The 15,313-nt window shown below is 36.5% G+C and overlaps 1 protein-coding gene across 4 annotated transcripts in view; it reads right to left on the bottom strand.

Annotated features, from left to right (window-relative positions):
• The window catches only part of Dock11 (dedicator of cytokinesis 11), a 169,199-nt gene that overhangs the window by 106,146 nt on the left and 47,740 nt on the right, over positions 1–15,313 (bottom strand). For all 4 annotated transcript variants that reach the window (XM_063246315.1, XM_063246314.1, XM_013150173.3 and 1 more), the window contains 4 exons: positions 6,692–6,826; positions 4,769–4,946; positions 4,318–4,397; positions 3,016–3,099 (listed from right to left, as the gene is read on the bottom strand). In XM_063246315.1, coding sequence (XP_063102385.1) covers positions 3,016–3,099; positions 4,318–4,397; positions 4,769–4,946; positions 6,692–6,826 — 477 coding nt within the window. The remainder of the gene's footprint in view (positions 1–3,015; positions 3,100–4,317; positions 4,398–4,768; positions 4,947–6,691; positions 6,827–15,313) is intronic.

Here is a 15,313-nt window from a genome sequence, read left to right as displayed (position 1 = left end):
CAGAGTGACGTGACTCCCTACTTTTCTCATACCTCTGACATCATTTCCTATTATTCTTTACTCTTTCCTCCCACCTCACTGTTGCAATTGTACTGGCTTCCTTGGTTGTTTTTCTACCACATCACGTACAACAGCGCTCCTACCCCTGGGCTTTTGAACTTGCTGTTCTGTCAGGAACCCTCTTAGATAGCCACATGATTTGCTCCCTTGTTTCATCAACTGGCACATTCCCTAACTCCCTACGGAAAGCTGCACATATCCTGACAGTCTGTACTCCCTTTTTATGACTTAGCTAGCATTGCTTTTCATATATATTTAGTTGCTTTCTGTTTGTCTTTCCCATAAAATATTTAAACTCCAGAATGACAGAAATTTTGTTTCCTTAAAGGAAAGCTCTGCAGTAGGCAAAATTGATGGAAATGGATATAGAATGCACAAGAATAACACAATTACTCTAACTTAGGAGATCAGATAGATACTGATGCCATGAATTTAGTTTGAAACACAAATGAATGGCAGATTTGGGAGAGATGTGATTAGAAAAATGTGAGTCCAATTTGGGATGTGTTCCATTCAGGTGGTACTGTAGGTGGTTGGAAAACTAGGACAGGTCTGGGGATCTGGATTTGGAAAGCAGTGGCGTGTAGAATGAGAGGCGGACAAGGCTGGAACCCCAGGGACCACCTACGTTTAAATGATGAACACAGGGAGAGGAGAGGCATCTGCTTAGAAAACTGATAAACACTGAGCTCAGCTTCTAACAGAGCAGGGGATGTGCACTGATTTATACAGAGATACATTTAAAAAAATTATTAGTATCTCAAATTAAAAATAAGTTTTAAAACAAAAGATATTGGGAGTCAGGAATTGTTGTCTGTAAGGAATGAATCTGTCCCTCTTCAAAGAAAGTGCGAGGAAAGGAACCTTCTCAGCTCACAAGAATCAGACAATCAAAATCCATCTGTTTATTCATACAGGTAGAATAGACTTACACTCTACTCACAAAGTGCAAGAAATGGGAAGAAAAGTGTAGACGATAGAACAATTTACTACACTTTCATGAAGGCCACAGACATGCTAAGTAGGAAATGACGAGGTGAACTTGAGCAGAGTATACAGCCCGTAATGGAAAATTCAAGCCAAGTAACATAAGCATTTTTCTAAATTACCACAGTAAGCCAAGCCAGAACAGGTATTGTGCCTGAAGACACTTGATAATTATAGCTGTTCTGACCTAGCCTGTATCACTCACAATATTCCCCTTAAAAGGCCTAATGTACAATATTTTTACCTGAAAGCATGATTTTTGCCCTAGGAGCCTTTTTCTCTACAAACAGAATACAAATATGTGGGGATAGAATCTCCCTCTTGAACACTTAGCCTTTTGTGGAGCCAGCTGAGGCAAATCATTGCCATGGAGATCAATTCTAATTTCCGCCCATTTATCTGCTCTCCTTTCTGTCTTATTCAGACAGTAGACTGTGAAGAGAAGCTGAACCAAAGAGCCTCAGCCCCAAATCTTTCCTGTTTGAGGCCTAGGAGTGCAAATGTTAACATATACGGCTTTGCCAATCAGTTCAAAGCTTGAGTCATTTCCTTTAGTCAGCTAGCATTTCTTTATTCTCTAAGGTCATCGTAAAAAACACGTCTCTGCATACCAAACAGTGGCCCAAAGTAAATACTAAAATTATGAGGTGGCACTGTGTGGCAAAAGTACTTGATACATATTGTATGCCTTGCTTTGCAGCATGACTGTCTTCCATAATCCACATTAAATTCAATTTTTGTGTGAAAGCTTCATCATAACTGTGAATTTTTTCTCACTGTAGCTCATTGATAAACTCAAACATAAAATCAGTTGCTTCGTGACCACAAAACCACCACACCACAAAATTTTAAAGATACTGGATTTAGTTTTAACCACAGTCAATTGCCTCCTTTGTATAAAATGAAAGCTCTTGACATGTCCAATTAGATTCCAATCACTGAGGAAAAATCAAAAGAACAACAAAACTTGTCTTCCTCAAATTATTTTGTATTTTGGTATACACTTTCACTGAGAAAAATGATGTTTATGTCTATTTCAAAAAAAATGAGTTAGAAATCTCATGTACAAGCCAGGCATGGTAGAATGTGGCACACTCTTGTACTTTCTTCCAGTACTCTTCACAGAAAATTGGAGTAAGCCAGAAATGAAGATTATCCTAGTTCAATATGCCCACATCAAATGTAGAAAACAAATATGTCACTTGATTTGGTACTGTTTATCCCACATGCCATTCAGTACCACCAGATCACAGTTGTATGCAATGGCTTAGAAGAGCAATGAAAAGGTCAGCTGTGGTGGTGCACGCCTTTAGTCCCAGCACTTTGGGAGGCTGAAGCAAGACAATCATATTCTCAAACTCAGTCTGGACATTTTAGCAATTTGAGACCCTGTCTCAGACTAAAAAAGAAAAGAGGCTGAGGGTGTATTTCAGCTCCAAAGCCTTGGGCTCATTTCCTAGTACTCCAAAAAAGGAGGGAAGATTCTTTAATATATCCATGTTGAGCAGCAAATTAAAGGGAAAAATATCTAGGAAGTGAGGAAAAGACATACACTCTGCCCCATACTATTTGCATGTATATGACAGTCTTGTTTGGTGAAAGTTAGTTGTGAAGCTACATGTTCAAAGTGAACAAAACAAATATAAAACAATCTATATTCTCCCCTGGTGAAATGTATCAGTAATTTTTAGATGGGTGTGGTAGCACACACCTGTAATCTCAGAACCTTGGGAAGCTGAGGCAGGAGGATCAAGAATTCTATCCCAGCTCAGGCAATTTAATGACTTAGCAAGACTGTTTTAGAGGGGAAAAAAACTGAGGGTGTAGGTGGCTTGGTCCTAAAGTTCTAGATTCAATCTCCAGTGCCCCCCCACACACACACACGTATCAATGTTATCAACATTTCACAGACATTTATCTGAATGAGAAACAATTATAAGACTCTTGAAAGAAATATATCACTAATACCTGTACTTCTGAATCAAAAGAAAACAGATTCTGTCTTCCATCTCCTCTGCTGAGTTTGTTTAGCTGCTCTGTTTCTCTTCCATACTAAAATTTAAAAATATGTGTAAAGTGTTGTTTCACATCCATCATAATATTACTAAATACTATTTAAATATAGTTGATATAAAATTTGCAATCTGATACAGCTTCAAAATACACATTCTTCGTGTCCAACGATAAAGGATGCTTGCATGGCTAGGGAGTGACATATCACTATCATTATGAGCCACCATAAGCTACACATCAGATTTTTTGGCCTCCTATGTAGCTCTGCTTTATACCAAGAATACTTTTCATCCTGTAGACAGTATAAAATAAATCCAAGACATTTTAGATGCAAAAGAAAAATAAGAAAGAAACATATGTGATGCGTTCTTAATGTTAGTCATGAAATACTGTGCACAGTTCTGATTCTATCACTTTAGAAAAGACACAATGGGCTCTACAGTGTGGGGTGATAAAGATTCTGAGGCCTAGAACTGAAATCTACAAAATGATAGAACACCTGGATCAGCCGACTATGAGCATGTTCCTAAAATTTGAAAAACAGCTTTAAAACTTAAGATGGGTATAGTTAAAATAGAGAAAAAAGGAACTTCTACATTTGTGTAACTCGGTAGTCCAAGAAGGGGAATAAAGTAGGAATACAAGTAGGTTTGACAAGGATTTAAATGTCATAATTTATTATCCTAATTATTAAATGTCTAATTTACTATAATAGAGCCCAGAGTAAAATATACATCCTGCTAAGATAAGCATGATAATCACTTCCGTATGTTTCTAATTGGTTCAATCCAAACTCCAAAGAGTAAATAAGAAAAATGCCTGCTGACTAAATCTTTATCATTCTATAAATAGATTTACATATAAAGAATACATCGTTTTCCTATTAAATGAGCATATATAAATCATTAGACTGAATGTCACACACATAGCTGTCTCCTTAGCTCCTTGAAAGAATATGTACTACATGAATGACATACTGCAATCAAATTGAATAAAAAGTAGTAGCTAAAATTATTGGAGTCATAAAAAAAAACCTGGAAATAATTCATGTGTCTACAAAAAAAAAGATTCTCCAAGCTGGCATTTGGCATTTACAAGTCCATCTTTTAGGAGTGGAACTTTTCTTTCACAATTTCTACCTGCTTCACCAATATGGTAAGGGTATATCAACTTGGAAATGATATTTCCAAATGGAATCTATTAAAACTTTGATAGTCATTCCTCCATTGTCAATTGAAGGCAATAAGAAATCTCTACCTTCATCAGTTCTGGATGCATGCTTCTTTCCAAGCTGGCCATGATGTTCTCGGCTTTTCCTTGGCTGCCAGTTTCATCATCTGCGAATTCATTAAAAGCAGATGTTCCAAACCATACGACCATTACTAATCACCTAAGAGAAATATACTATCTCTCCCACTCCATCCTCTCCTACTAGATTTATTGCAAAGAATTTTGATTATGAAAGCACAGGGGAAACTTTAATGGATTTTTGAAAATCTGCCATGAATTTCTTATCCATTTTAGCCTGTTATATTTCATATGTCAGAGTCCATGCAGCAACAACTTTTAAAAAAGTCTACCAATCTCCCATAGCCACTTTAAATGAGGAAACAGGTCAACCTTCAAGAGCAAGAGTTCTATATTCACTCTAAACATGGATTAAAGGCAAGGGCTCTACCTCTACAATGAATCATTTAAAAATTCTGACCTTGTGCTGATTCTATTGTCTCCTTTTTCTCTTGCACTAAACTGTCAGTATTGATCTGAATAATCTTTTTCAAAGTTATCAGCCATTCCTCCATTTCCTGCTCAGTTTCAGCAGCCAGATAATGGCTATACTTATCTAACATCTTGAGTTCAAAAGCATGACGTCGCATTTTGGGGCACTAGATAAAAAAAGAAAAAAAAAGAAAGCATGTTACCCTTTTAATATTAGATTTAATTTAGCTAATTTCTTTTTACCTCAACTCAGCACATACATCTGTCAATACTTTCATTAAATAATTGCTTCTTTCATGAAGGAACAGACACTCCCAGACAACAAATGACTATACCAAAAACGCTTTTTATTTCTCCTCAGGATTGAGCACAGTAGCATATGCACACAGTGAGCACAAATTACAACTTGTGGATAAGTATTATCATTTATGGTCATCTGACATCCTTCATGTTTAGAAAAGCAAACCACCACCACAAAAAGAGAACATTTTACTATTTCCAGCCAGCTTGAAGTTTCCTTTGCTATTTGTATATTTTCAAAATTAACTCTTTAAAAAACTTAAATGTGATCTGAAGCAAGTATGATACTCATTTTATATCACACTATAAAATGCAAGACAGATGCTTAATTAATTTTACCATAAATGACATCAAATGTAACAAAGTAGTAAAAAAGATAACCATATTTGATTCACATCAACTTGTGACTCAGTAAAATACAGAGTGGCCCATGCTGAATGATAGCACACAGGAAAATAAAAACCTCCTCCTTTCCTCAAACTTAAGACACTTTTATTTCACCACCTTCTCTGTCATGGCAAAAGAAATGACATAGTACCCTCTCCCTAATGCCTCAGTATTTATTTAATAAAAGTCTCATGAATCAATAATTCTCCCCTGCTTGGTCATTGTTCAAGAGGGAATCAAGAAAATTCCTCCTTCTCATCTTCAAAGCATAGAAAAAGATGAAACTAAACTGCTGTAGAAGTCACAAAGATTTATATATGTGAAAATATTTGGAAATGGGAATCATAAATAGATGATAGTGGGAGCCCTATAAATAAAGGTTGATCCGGAGTAAGGTTAAGTGAAAAATATTTAGAAATTGTATGTGCCTTCTTTCTTCTGGAAAAATAAGAAGCTTCTTACTGTGTATTTTAAAAGCTTTGAGCTCACTATCCTGCCTCAGCCTGAGTATTGGGATTACAGGAGCGTACCACCATGCTTGACTTCCTGATAATTATTATTAGGGACATGAATAAGACTTGGTCCTTTTAATTCTTAAAAAGAATATTCATAACCACAAAGGTCATATAGTTCTGCAATAGAGGGGAAAGCAAAGTGATAGCACACGGTAGACAGAACTCAGTACTACTTGGTTGCTATGACACTGTGGAAAGAAAAAGAAAATGTCCCTGGCAGAAGTGGCACTGAAGCTGAATCTTAAAAGATTGGATTCAAACCAGAACAGAAGTGGAGAGTATATGGAAAGAAGAGGAAAAAAAAATGTTAGGAAAGCCACATGTATGTTCAACTCCATGAAGTATGTAGCCTGGTGTAAACAGACACAGAATGTACAAGACGATGCTGAGAGGATGAGGCTAGACAGCAGGGTAAAGCCAGATCAGCGGGATCCTTAAAAGCCATAGTAAGAGCTTTAGAGTCCCCTCTGTAAGACAATATATATCAAGAAGCAAAAGGTTTTGAGCAGACAAGTAGAAGAGCCAATCTATGCCTTAGGAAGATGAACTAAAGCAGGACAGCAAATCAGGAGGCAAAAAGGCAAGGATCCCATTTCTAGCTTGGATGTTTTAGTGCACCAACATGCCATTAACCAAAAGGGGAAAAAAGGCCAAATTCTTAATGGTTCACCAATCTTGCGAAAAGAGAGATACTACTTCAATAGTCTTACCTGAACAACATCAATGCAGGCATCCAAGTAGATGCAACCTTTAGATTCTTTTGAATTTTTCTCATCTTTGTAAGAATTAAGAATATATGAACCATCAGGAAGTTGAGTCAAGTAAAAATACCGTCTCTTGAATACCTATATGCAGAAAGCCCAACAATGATACATCTGTTACTCACGTATTGCATTTGAACAGTTTTTTTTTAAACTAAAACTTAAAGGATTTGTGCTGTCATTGCATCTAGACAATCTTCAGACAACCCCAACAAGTTGTCAAGAATTATCTCCACCTTCATTCTTCTTTTCTAAAGACATAGAATGTGAATTCAAGTAATTTACTCTTAGGTAATCATATATATATATAAGGTCAATAATGAAAATCCAACATTTTGAAATTTATACAGCTTTGTTATATATGAACCATTGATCCACCAATCCCTTTCAGTTTAATTTCAAACCCATGATTGGATCTTTTAATTCAGTTTATGTCACTATCAATCCAAATTTAAATTTAAAAGCACATATACTCAGTGTATTACCATCTCACCTACATATCTCACTATGCTGCTCACCAATACTGTACCAGGTCTAGCTTATAGTATTAAAAAAGAGAGGCAAAGAGAGGCCTTAGTTGCCTTCCAGTTATTGTTGAATGATCCAAATGCTGAGATTTGAATTTATATGCCCAATGGAACTATGCCACTTGTTTGGAGCTAGGGATTCATAACAGTTGGTACAACTCACAGCAAAGGGGCTGGGGATTTAGCTCAGCGGCATAAGCGTCTGCCTTGCAAGCAGGCAGTTGTGAGTTCGATCCCCAGTACCGATAAAAAAAGAAAAAGACAAAAAAAAGTTACAACTCACAGCAAAGCCCACAAGCATGAGAAAAAGATTGCCTGATTCTTTCATTTGTTTGTCCCTCTAATTTCCCGTACAGTCTTGGAGCTCAATGAACAGGGCAAGAAAAAAGGATGACGAGCTCCTTAATGAATCTATTCTTCTTTCCATAAGTCACAAACTGCAGGCTGTGTCAAACACTTGTCACAATGAAAGGTAGAGCTTACTCTAGTTACAGTTCTCCAAACTGATATTAAATCATTCCAAGAAAGAAGCTGGGACTGACTGAAAAATGGACTCTCGGTGATTACTGAGAAAATGCATCCCTATAGCTCTTGTCTTACAAAATTAAGTTTTAAGAATTAAGCTTGCCATTTTCAATCAGCCATCTGATTACCTAATACCATCCCTATTTTAAGGTCTTTAATCAGGAAGAGTATGATTTGGCAAGATAATTCCTGAAAACTACTTAACTTCTGGCAAAGTATCAGAAATATCAACAATTTATTTCTTTATACCATGAGAAAGAAAAATTTACAAACATACTAAGGATCATTTCTTTAAAAGAAAACAATAATAATGCCCTAGCTGTTTTTTGACTTGTTCAAATATTATTGATTTTTTGAAGGAATAATAAAAATTTAGCAGTGTTCGGAACCTAGGCGGATAGACTGATACCTAAGAGGATAGCATGCTACCTCTTCTATTTCAGAGTAGCCATGTGGACTAGTATAGTATTAACAGAAAGGAAATTAAGCAGAAAATATCAGCTTGCTTTTTAATGTCAATTAAGTAAAAGTTACTATATTAGGATACAAGAGTGGTGAGGGGAAGGAGGGAAGAATGGGGTAGGGAGAGAGAGTTTGTCTTGAGTACATTTATATACTGGTTGATCATCCTTTATCTAAAATGCGTGGAACCAGAAGTGTTTCATATTTTGATAACACTGGCATAGATGACTTTATCAGTATCATATCCCTTTAATTATTTTTTCATTGCTGAGCAAAATACCTGAGAAAGTTAAGGGAGGAGAGGTGAACTTAGCTCACAGTTTGTAGAGGTTTTAGTCTGTAATTGGTTGGCTCTAAGCGAGAGTGGCTTTGCAGAGGAGTAACAGTTTATAGAGGGCAGAAGATGGAAAAGGAACAGGGGATAATCGAAGCTCTTTTATCCCATATATTTTATCGAGGTTGCTTACGAGTGGGTAGCATTTATGTCCTTAATCCCAGTCCCCTTGATTTTAGCACTGTACCATGAATTAATCTAAGCATCACATACTCTAAATCTAGCCAACTCTGAAAAAGCCCCACCTATGACTGCATGAGATTTTGAAGGGACATTGTGACATAAGCCATAACACATACACACAGGAATATACACATATGTGCTATTTAACTAGCCTACACTTAAATTTACTAGAAGAAATCTAGACTCATATCCCAAGAAAATGTTAATCATAACAGTGATTATAATGTATGTTTGCTTATTCTCATGGCAATGGTTCACATATGTTATTAAAAATTCAGAACCAGAAGAAGCAAAATTATACACTGTGCTTATTTCTAGTGAACCTTTATTGAGTACTTGTGTAAAACATCACTTTGAAAAGATATCACAATAATTATGTGATAAAAATTATATTTCCAGGCAAAAATTAATATAAAAAAGATTGCAATCCAATTACAATTTGAAGTATATAACTTCAGTGGCTCAACTGATAAAATCTACTTGCACAGTCCATAGCCAGAAGCAAACAGAGAAGGAGAAGGGAAACTAAAGAACAAAACATTTATGTCTAACACTGAAATTACAGTCTGTAATACATTTTTCATGTACAGCTGCCTCACAAGGCAAAAAAGTTTTGCAGCAGCTACAACTTCCAATATTAGCCAAGTTCATCATTACAACAGAGGTGGAAAGGGATGCTAAGTTATAGTAAATCACTTTCTGTAACCCTGCATATATGTCCAAACATGATACTGAGGTTGACAGTTCATGAATCTGGAGAGAGAGCACGCTGCCTAAAAACTATTTGGGAAGAGCGGATGCCTCAAAGTCCTATGATCTTGCTTCTCAGCCAAGACCTCCTGAAACCTAGCAGTGAAACTGTCCTAAAGTCTCTGCTTTTCCCTCGTGAAAAAATGGGATCAGATCACATGATCTGGAAAAATCACATTTTTCAGAACCTACAAATAATTCATTGAACTAAAATAACAGAGCATCTTTTTTTAAGATTTTTTATATTTTAAAGAGGATAAAACAATAAAACCAATCAAAACAAACCAGTATAAGAAATACAGGCCTCAAAACATTACAAAATCAATAATAGTTACCATAATGCTTTTTGATGTCTTCAAAATAGCTACAGATAACTTTGGATAGAGCAAAAAATCAAACAAGAACAGAAGAATAGAAACAAATGCCAAAATGTGCCTATTTAGGATATGGGTCTACATGTATTTTCACATTTCAGAAAAAAGACAAATGTTAAACTAACGACTATGTAGAGTAGTGGTCATTAATCTACGTCATATCTTTTATCTGAAGGCCTCGAGTTCTTTATAACCAATGGCTAATTCTTTTAGTATCACTTGGGTATAAGTATCATTATCCACATTGAACCTAACAGCAAACTGAGGGACAAGAGCACATTTAAATGCACACAGGCAAGTCACTTGTAGAACTGGAAATCAGAATCATATGTCAGCAACAATGATCATCTTGTCCACAACTTCCGATGGGTTCCCATTAAGGTTAGATTAAAAACTAAAATTCCAGGGGGTGGTGATAGATGATACTAAATTGTAGTTAGGTAGGAGCAAGAAGTCCTGGTGTGCTAGTCCTGGAAGACAGAATTTTCAATGTTTTCACTGTAAAGAAATGATAAATATTTGAGAAGACATATATTTAACCTGATTTAAACATCATACAATGTATCAAAATACTACATGGTACCCCATGTACAATTGTACATTATACAATTTGTATATTTTTTATGGACATGCTACAAAGGAATTTAATTTGAAACATCCTGGGATGTTGTAAATGATCTGGCTTCAGCTTATCTCGTAGACTTTAGGTCTAGTCACACTGTTCAATCTGCACTGGTTTATCTATTGTTATGCAAATATCCTAAGCTTTGCATCCTCAGCCTGGGATCCTATTCCCCAGCATTATCCACACAGTTCACTTTTCTGCTTTCTTTGGGTCTTTTCTTGGGCCTCACCACGTTGGAGCCCTCATTGCAGCACTCTAATTAATTAATGTTTTTTATAGTGTGGATCTTGATTCAAATATATTTTATTCATCTATCTCCCTTTTTAATATCACCGATTTCTTTCCAGATCATTAAGGCCCATATTTCACCTCCTGTAATAAGTCTACAGAAATGTTTGGACTCAATAAAATTTTTCAAGAAAAAAATGAATGAATAATTCCTCCTTCAGCAGAATAGTGTCTCACTGTAGGGTCACACTCAGTAGAATGATGTTTCTTTGTAATACCCAATATAACTGGCTTTCTCCTCTCCTTTGCCTATATTATTTATCCTAAATAGTGACCATAGCTGAAAGTTCCTCAACTTATTCAGTGAGGAACATGGATCCTAAACAGTGACCCACTCAGAACACCTAGAAGAATAAAACAGCAAGGGAAAAAGCCAAAGGAGGTGATTTTCTGGGATCAGATCTCACCAAGTCTCCTGAAGTTCCTGCGCTGTTTGAATGATGAACTTTTGAACCCTTTCTAGAGTAAGACCAATGGCATTTTTTTTTCATTCAGTTGCACCAAAGATGGAAGACAAGCAAGAAAGTTGGAGTACACGCTATCCTCAAAGTTGGAAAAACGTTTTATCATAGTATATAACAAATATCAAGCATGCTTACCTATCTGTATTACCTAGAGGGTGAGTATCTACTGCTAAATGACATGAACCAAGGCTAGGGGTTGTACTCAGTGGTAAGCCCTCGGTTTTACTTCCATCAATGCAAAAGAATTTTTTTTAATTAGATAAACTAGAAAACTTGGAAAGGATGTTCCAAAGGTTAAGCATCAAAGTAGAAATGGAGCAAGGGAGCCTACTTGACTAAGGCAGAAAACAATGCCAGATACAGCAAGCAAAAAGATAAACTCGAAGAGCAAGAGACATGCTGGGCCTTAGAACTGTTCTAAGCAAAAATTAAAGAAAATTGCAAGACCTACAAGAAAATTGAGTTGCGGATAATTACAGCAGAAAGTCAGGAATGTTGTCCTGCTGAAGAACTCCTATCACTAGGTTGGCAATGTAACACATCACTCATCTCTCATCATATCGTTTACCAGTCCTACCAAAGTTTAAAATATTACATAGTGCTAACCTCTGGGAACCTGGGTAAAAAAAATCAAATAGCTTTTCTTAAACAATTCTATCATATTTGAGCACTGGAAAAAAGCTTAAACTGTTATATATCATGCATAGTCTAGTAGGAGGGGTACACAATTCACTCTTCTTGCTGCAGACATACTATTTTCTCAGGCTTATTTTAGTACGGCACGTCCTTGCTCAAATTTTCAACAATTCAGTTATTTCCATGATTAGACTTATGTCAGATCCTGGCATTTAAGGCCCTCCAACAATGCTACTAATAATATAAAATTTAAAAAAACTGCTAACATCTGTGGAGAGCTTTCTGCTTTACAGTCTGTGGCCAAGTGCTTTCATCCTATTAATTAAGCCTTCTGATGACTTTGTGTGGTCATCACTAGTCTCAGCTAAATGTTACAGAAGAGAAACTGAGGCAAAGGGATGTATCAAAGAGCTAAATAAACCTTATTTCCCATGGCTACCCAGCCTCACCTAATACACTTGCCCTCTACTTACTGCCTTCAAAATCATCTTCTCCTTTTATATTCCCTTCCTTTAAGACCTGGCCTTCTGAAAGAAGCCCTTTCTGACAATAATCTGGACTCAAATAGCACTAGGACTCTCTACCACCTTTGAACAATTACTTTTCCTGTGTATCTCATCTTTCCAGAGGTATTACATTCTGCATCTTTACCTTCCACAATACTAATACCTTGTACGAATAATGAATTCAGTATCTACTTGGTGATGAATTTGTTGATTCCTAATAGTGCCTGGCATATGGGAAGCACCTAATAAATGGTTTTTATACATTGATCAATGAATGAGGAAAACAAAACACAGAACATAAATTAGTGAGAAATCCCTTACCCAGAGTAAATGAGTATTAATCCATTTGTGTTAGCTCTAAGGGACATTTTGGTAGACCTGAGAATATAATTGGAATAAGATAAAATTTTTTTCTATTTTTGTTCTAATACACATAGTGACTCTGACCTCCCAGAAATTATTTTAATATTGCATGTATTTTCTTAGGTAAAGTGCTCTTTTAATTTGTGGTTCTCCCACTGCAGAGGAGAAAAATTCTCCTGTAACAGTTTAAAGTAAGTGAGAACTTTTGGACTCTGGATATATAATAAATGGCTCTCTCTTATGAGAAAAAAAGAAAGGGCACCAGAAGTGAGTCATACATCATGCAGTTGAACTTGCAACCCCAATAACATACCAAGGCACTTCAACATTTAATTGCCGAGAATGGGGAGGAAGGAGCTAGAGGAATGTGATCACACTGAGCCAAGAAGATGCACAAAGGTGGATGTCCCAGGGGTCAGCCAAGAATGTGCAACAATTTTTTAAGTGCAAAACCACCCTCAGGATCAAATTCTTCCTCCTTCTATATATCATTATATCCCTTAGGAAAAATAGTTCTGAATTCCAGGGGCAGGTCATGTTCAATATCATAGCTATCTAAAGTCCACATTACATTCTTTCACTGATATGGAAAGAAGCTAAATAAAGCAGATGTCTCTAGTAGCTACTTGGGAAAGGAAATGTAAATAAATAGGTTTCTCTTAGAACTCAGCTTAGGTTTCTGCTTAAGGAATCACAGATTTTCTATGATACCTTAAAACTTCTCTCCAATACTTTTCCAGGAACTCATGTGGGGCAGTGGGGTGTATTCTCATTAGCTAGAAACCACAAATTGAGAAAATTAATCACTAGGATAAAGCTTGTCCTGTTTCAACATGACTATCAAAAACAAATTTGCAAGTGCTGAATAAAATGGTCACTGTGCCCAGAAAACCAACGGAGCTTTTGCAAGAGCTGCATGAGGCTAGTATCCTGTTTAGTGAAATAAAGTTCCCGGGGACTGAGCAGGGTGACATGTGAAGTTTGGCACATCATTAGCAGTTCTCCTCTAGCCTGTGTTTCTCAGCACTAGCTTTCCAGCCAACAACTGGGTTACTCAGCGAGCACTTTTGGAAAAATGACAACTGCAGAAAACGGTACAGACTATAGCTTAACAACTGACCAGAGCTTGGGAATTGTATACTCTGGGGAAAACACAAATTTTTATTGCATAAATACAAGAGTCTTGGGCTGGGATTTCGCTCAGTGGTAGAAAGCTTGCTTAGCAAGCAGGAGGCCCTGAGTTTGGTCCTCAGCACCAAAAGATGTAAAAGCTATAAATAATAGAAGACTTATAATCTTGTAATATGGAGAGCTCTGTCAGGAGGTAGCTAAGCAGCAGAGCACTTGCATAGGAGGTTCAAGGCCCTAAGTTTGAGCCTCAGCTATGGAAAAAAAATCTCTACTTAGTCTCTTTGCCATCTCCTTTTCCCTACAGCCCATTGTCATCCACTTGAACATTCTTGTAAAAATCAGTGATAGCTAGGCATTGAGGTTTAACTTTCTAAACGACCCCCTAATGCAAATTACTTTCCCGTATCATTTATGTTGCACTGGAGGCCTGGTGGTTGCTTTCTTAGCAGATCTTGTAAAGTAGAAGTCTTCTCATTTTCTTTTATCAAATGGACTTTGCTGAGGCTGTTCAGATCTTCTTTCATTTTATTTTAGTACCTTCTCTCTTGATTCTATTTCTCCATTTCTTGGTATTATATTTCCTTATTTCTGATAGGTGAATTGTCCAGGAGAGTCAGCTTTGTTTGTAAAAATTGCTTGAAGTTGTACATAGTTTAAACAATCCAGATGACTGATTGCACACACTTTTTTAAAATTCAGAAACATTCATATGAATGAAGACCCTCAAACATACGACTCACTCTTTGAGGCATAAAACTGCCCTGATTTATTTCTTTACAGCCTTAAAGCAACTTGCATACCAGTGTCAAATCAGTGTATCAAGGAGACTCAGATAAAATAGGAAAGATGAAGCATGGCTTCTATGACTTATTATTTGCCAATGAGTTCATGACTAATACTCAGACTTACTGTGGCAGCTTCTGGGCTTGTCTGCTATGTTTGCAAGAGCTCTCAAAGCCTGGATTTTCTGATAAGAAAAGGTTGTTTGCTTTCAACTCTGTGAGCTCTGGCCTTGTGGTGCTGGTTTTCAGAGCTCCCAAAGCTTCTCACCAGTGTGACCTGGAGGTCCTTAAATTGGGGGATTCCTATTACACCAAGAATAAACCTGCTTCCAGTGCAGGAACAGTGACTCAGATAATAGCACACCTGAGTCACTTTCCATTTGCTTATGAGATTCATTAATATTCTTCACTTCAAAGGTTAACAAGAATGTAACATAACACGTATGTTTAGCTCTCAGAAATCCAAAGTGGAGATTCATAACCTATAATGGAGAAATTCGGGGATAAATGGAATCTAAAACCAGAGACAATTATCAAACCTCATTATGACCTTTATGTTTCAAAATATCCCCTATAAATTTTGTTCAAAGCTGTGTAGTCTCATATGACCAATATGGCTTA

The sequence above is a fragment of the Cavia porcellus genome, unplaced genomic scaffold (genome assembly GCF_034190915.1).
Source record: "Cavia porcellus strain 051 isolate PalLab524CR breed Dunkin Hartley unplaced genomic scaffold, mCavPor4.1 scaffold_3, whole genome shotgun sequence".
NCBI lineage: Eukaryota > Metazoa > Chordata > Mammalia > Rodentia > Caviidae > Cavia > Cavia porcellus.
The sequence above is the reverse complement of the archived record's forward strand: the minus strand, read 5'-3'. Positions and strand labels throughout refer to the sequence as shown.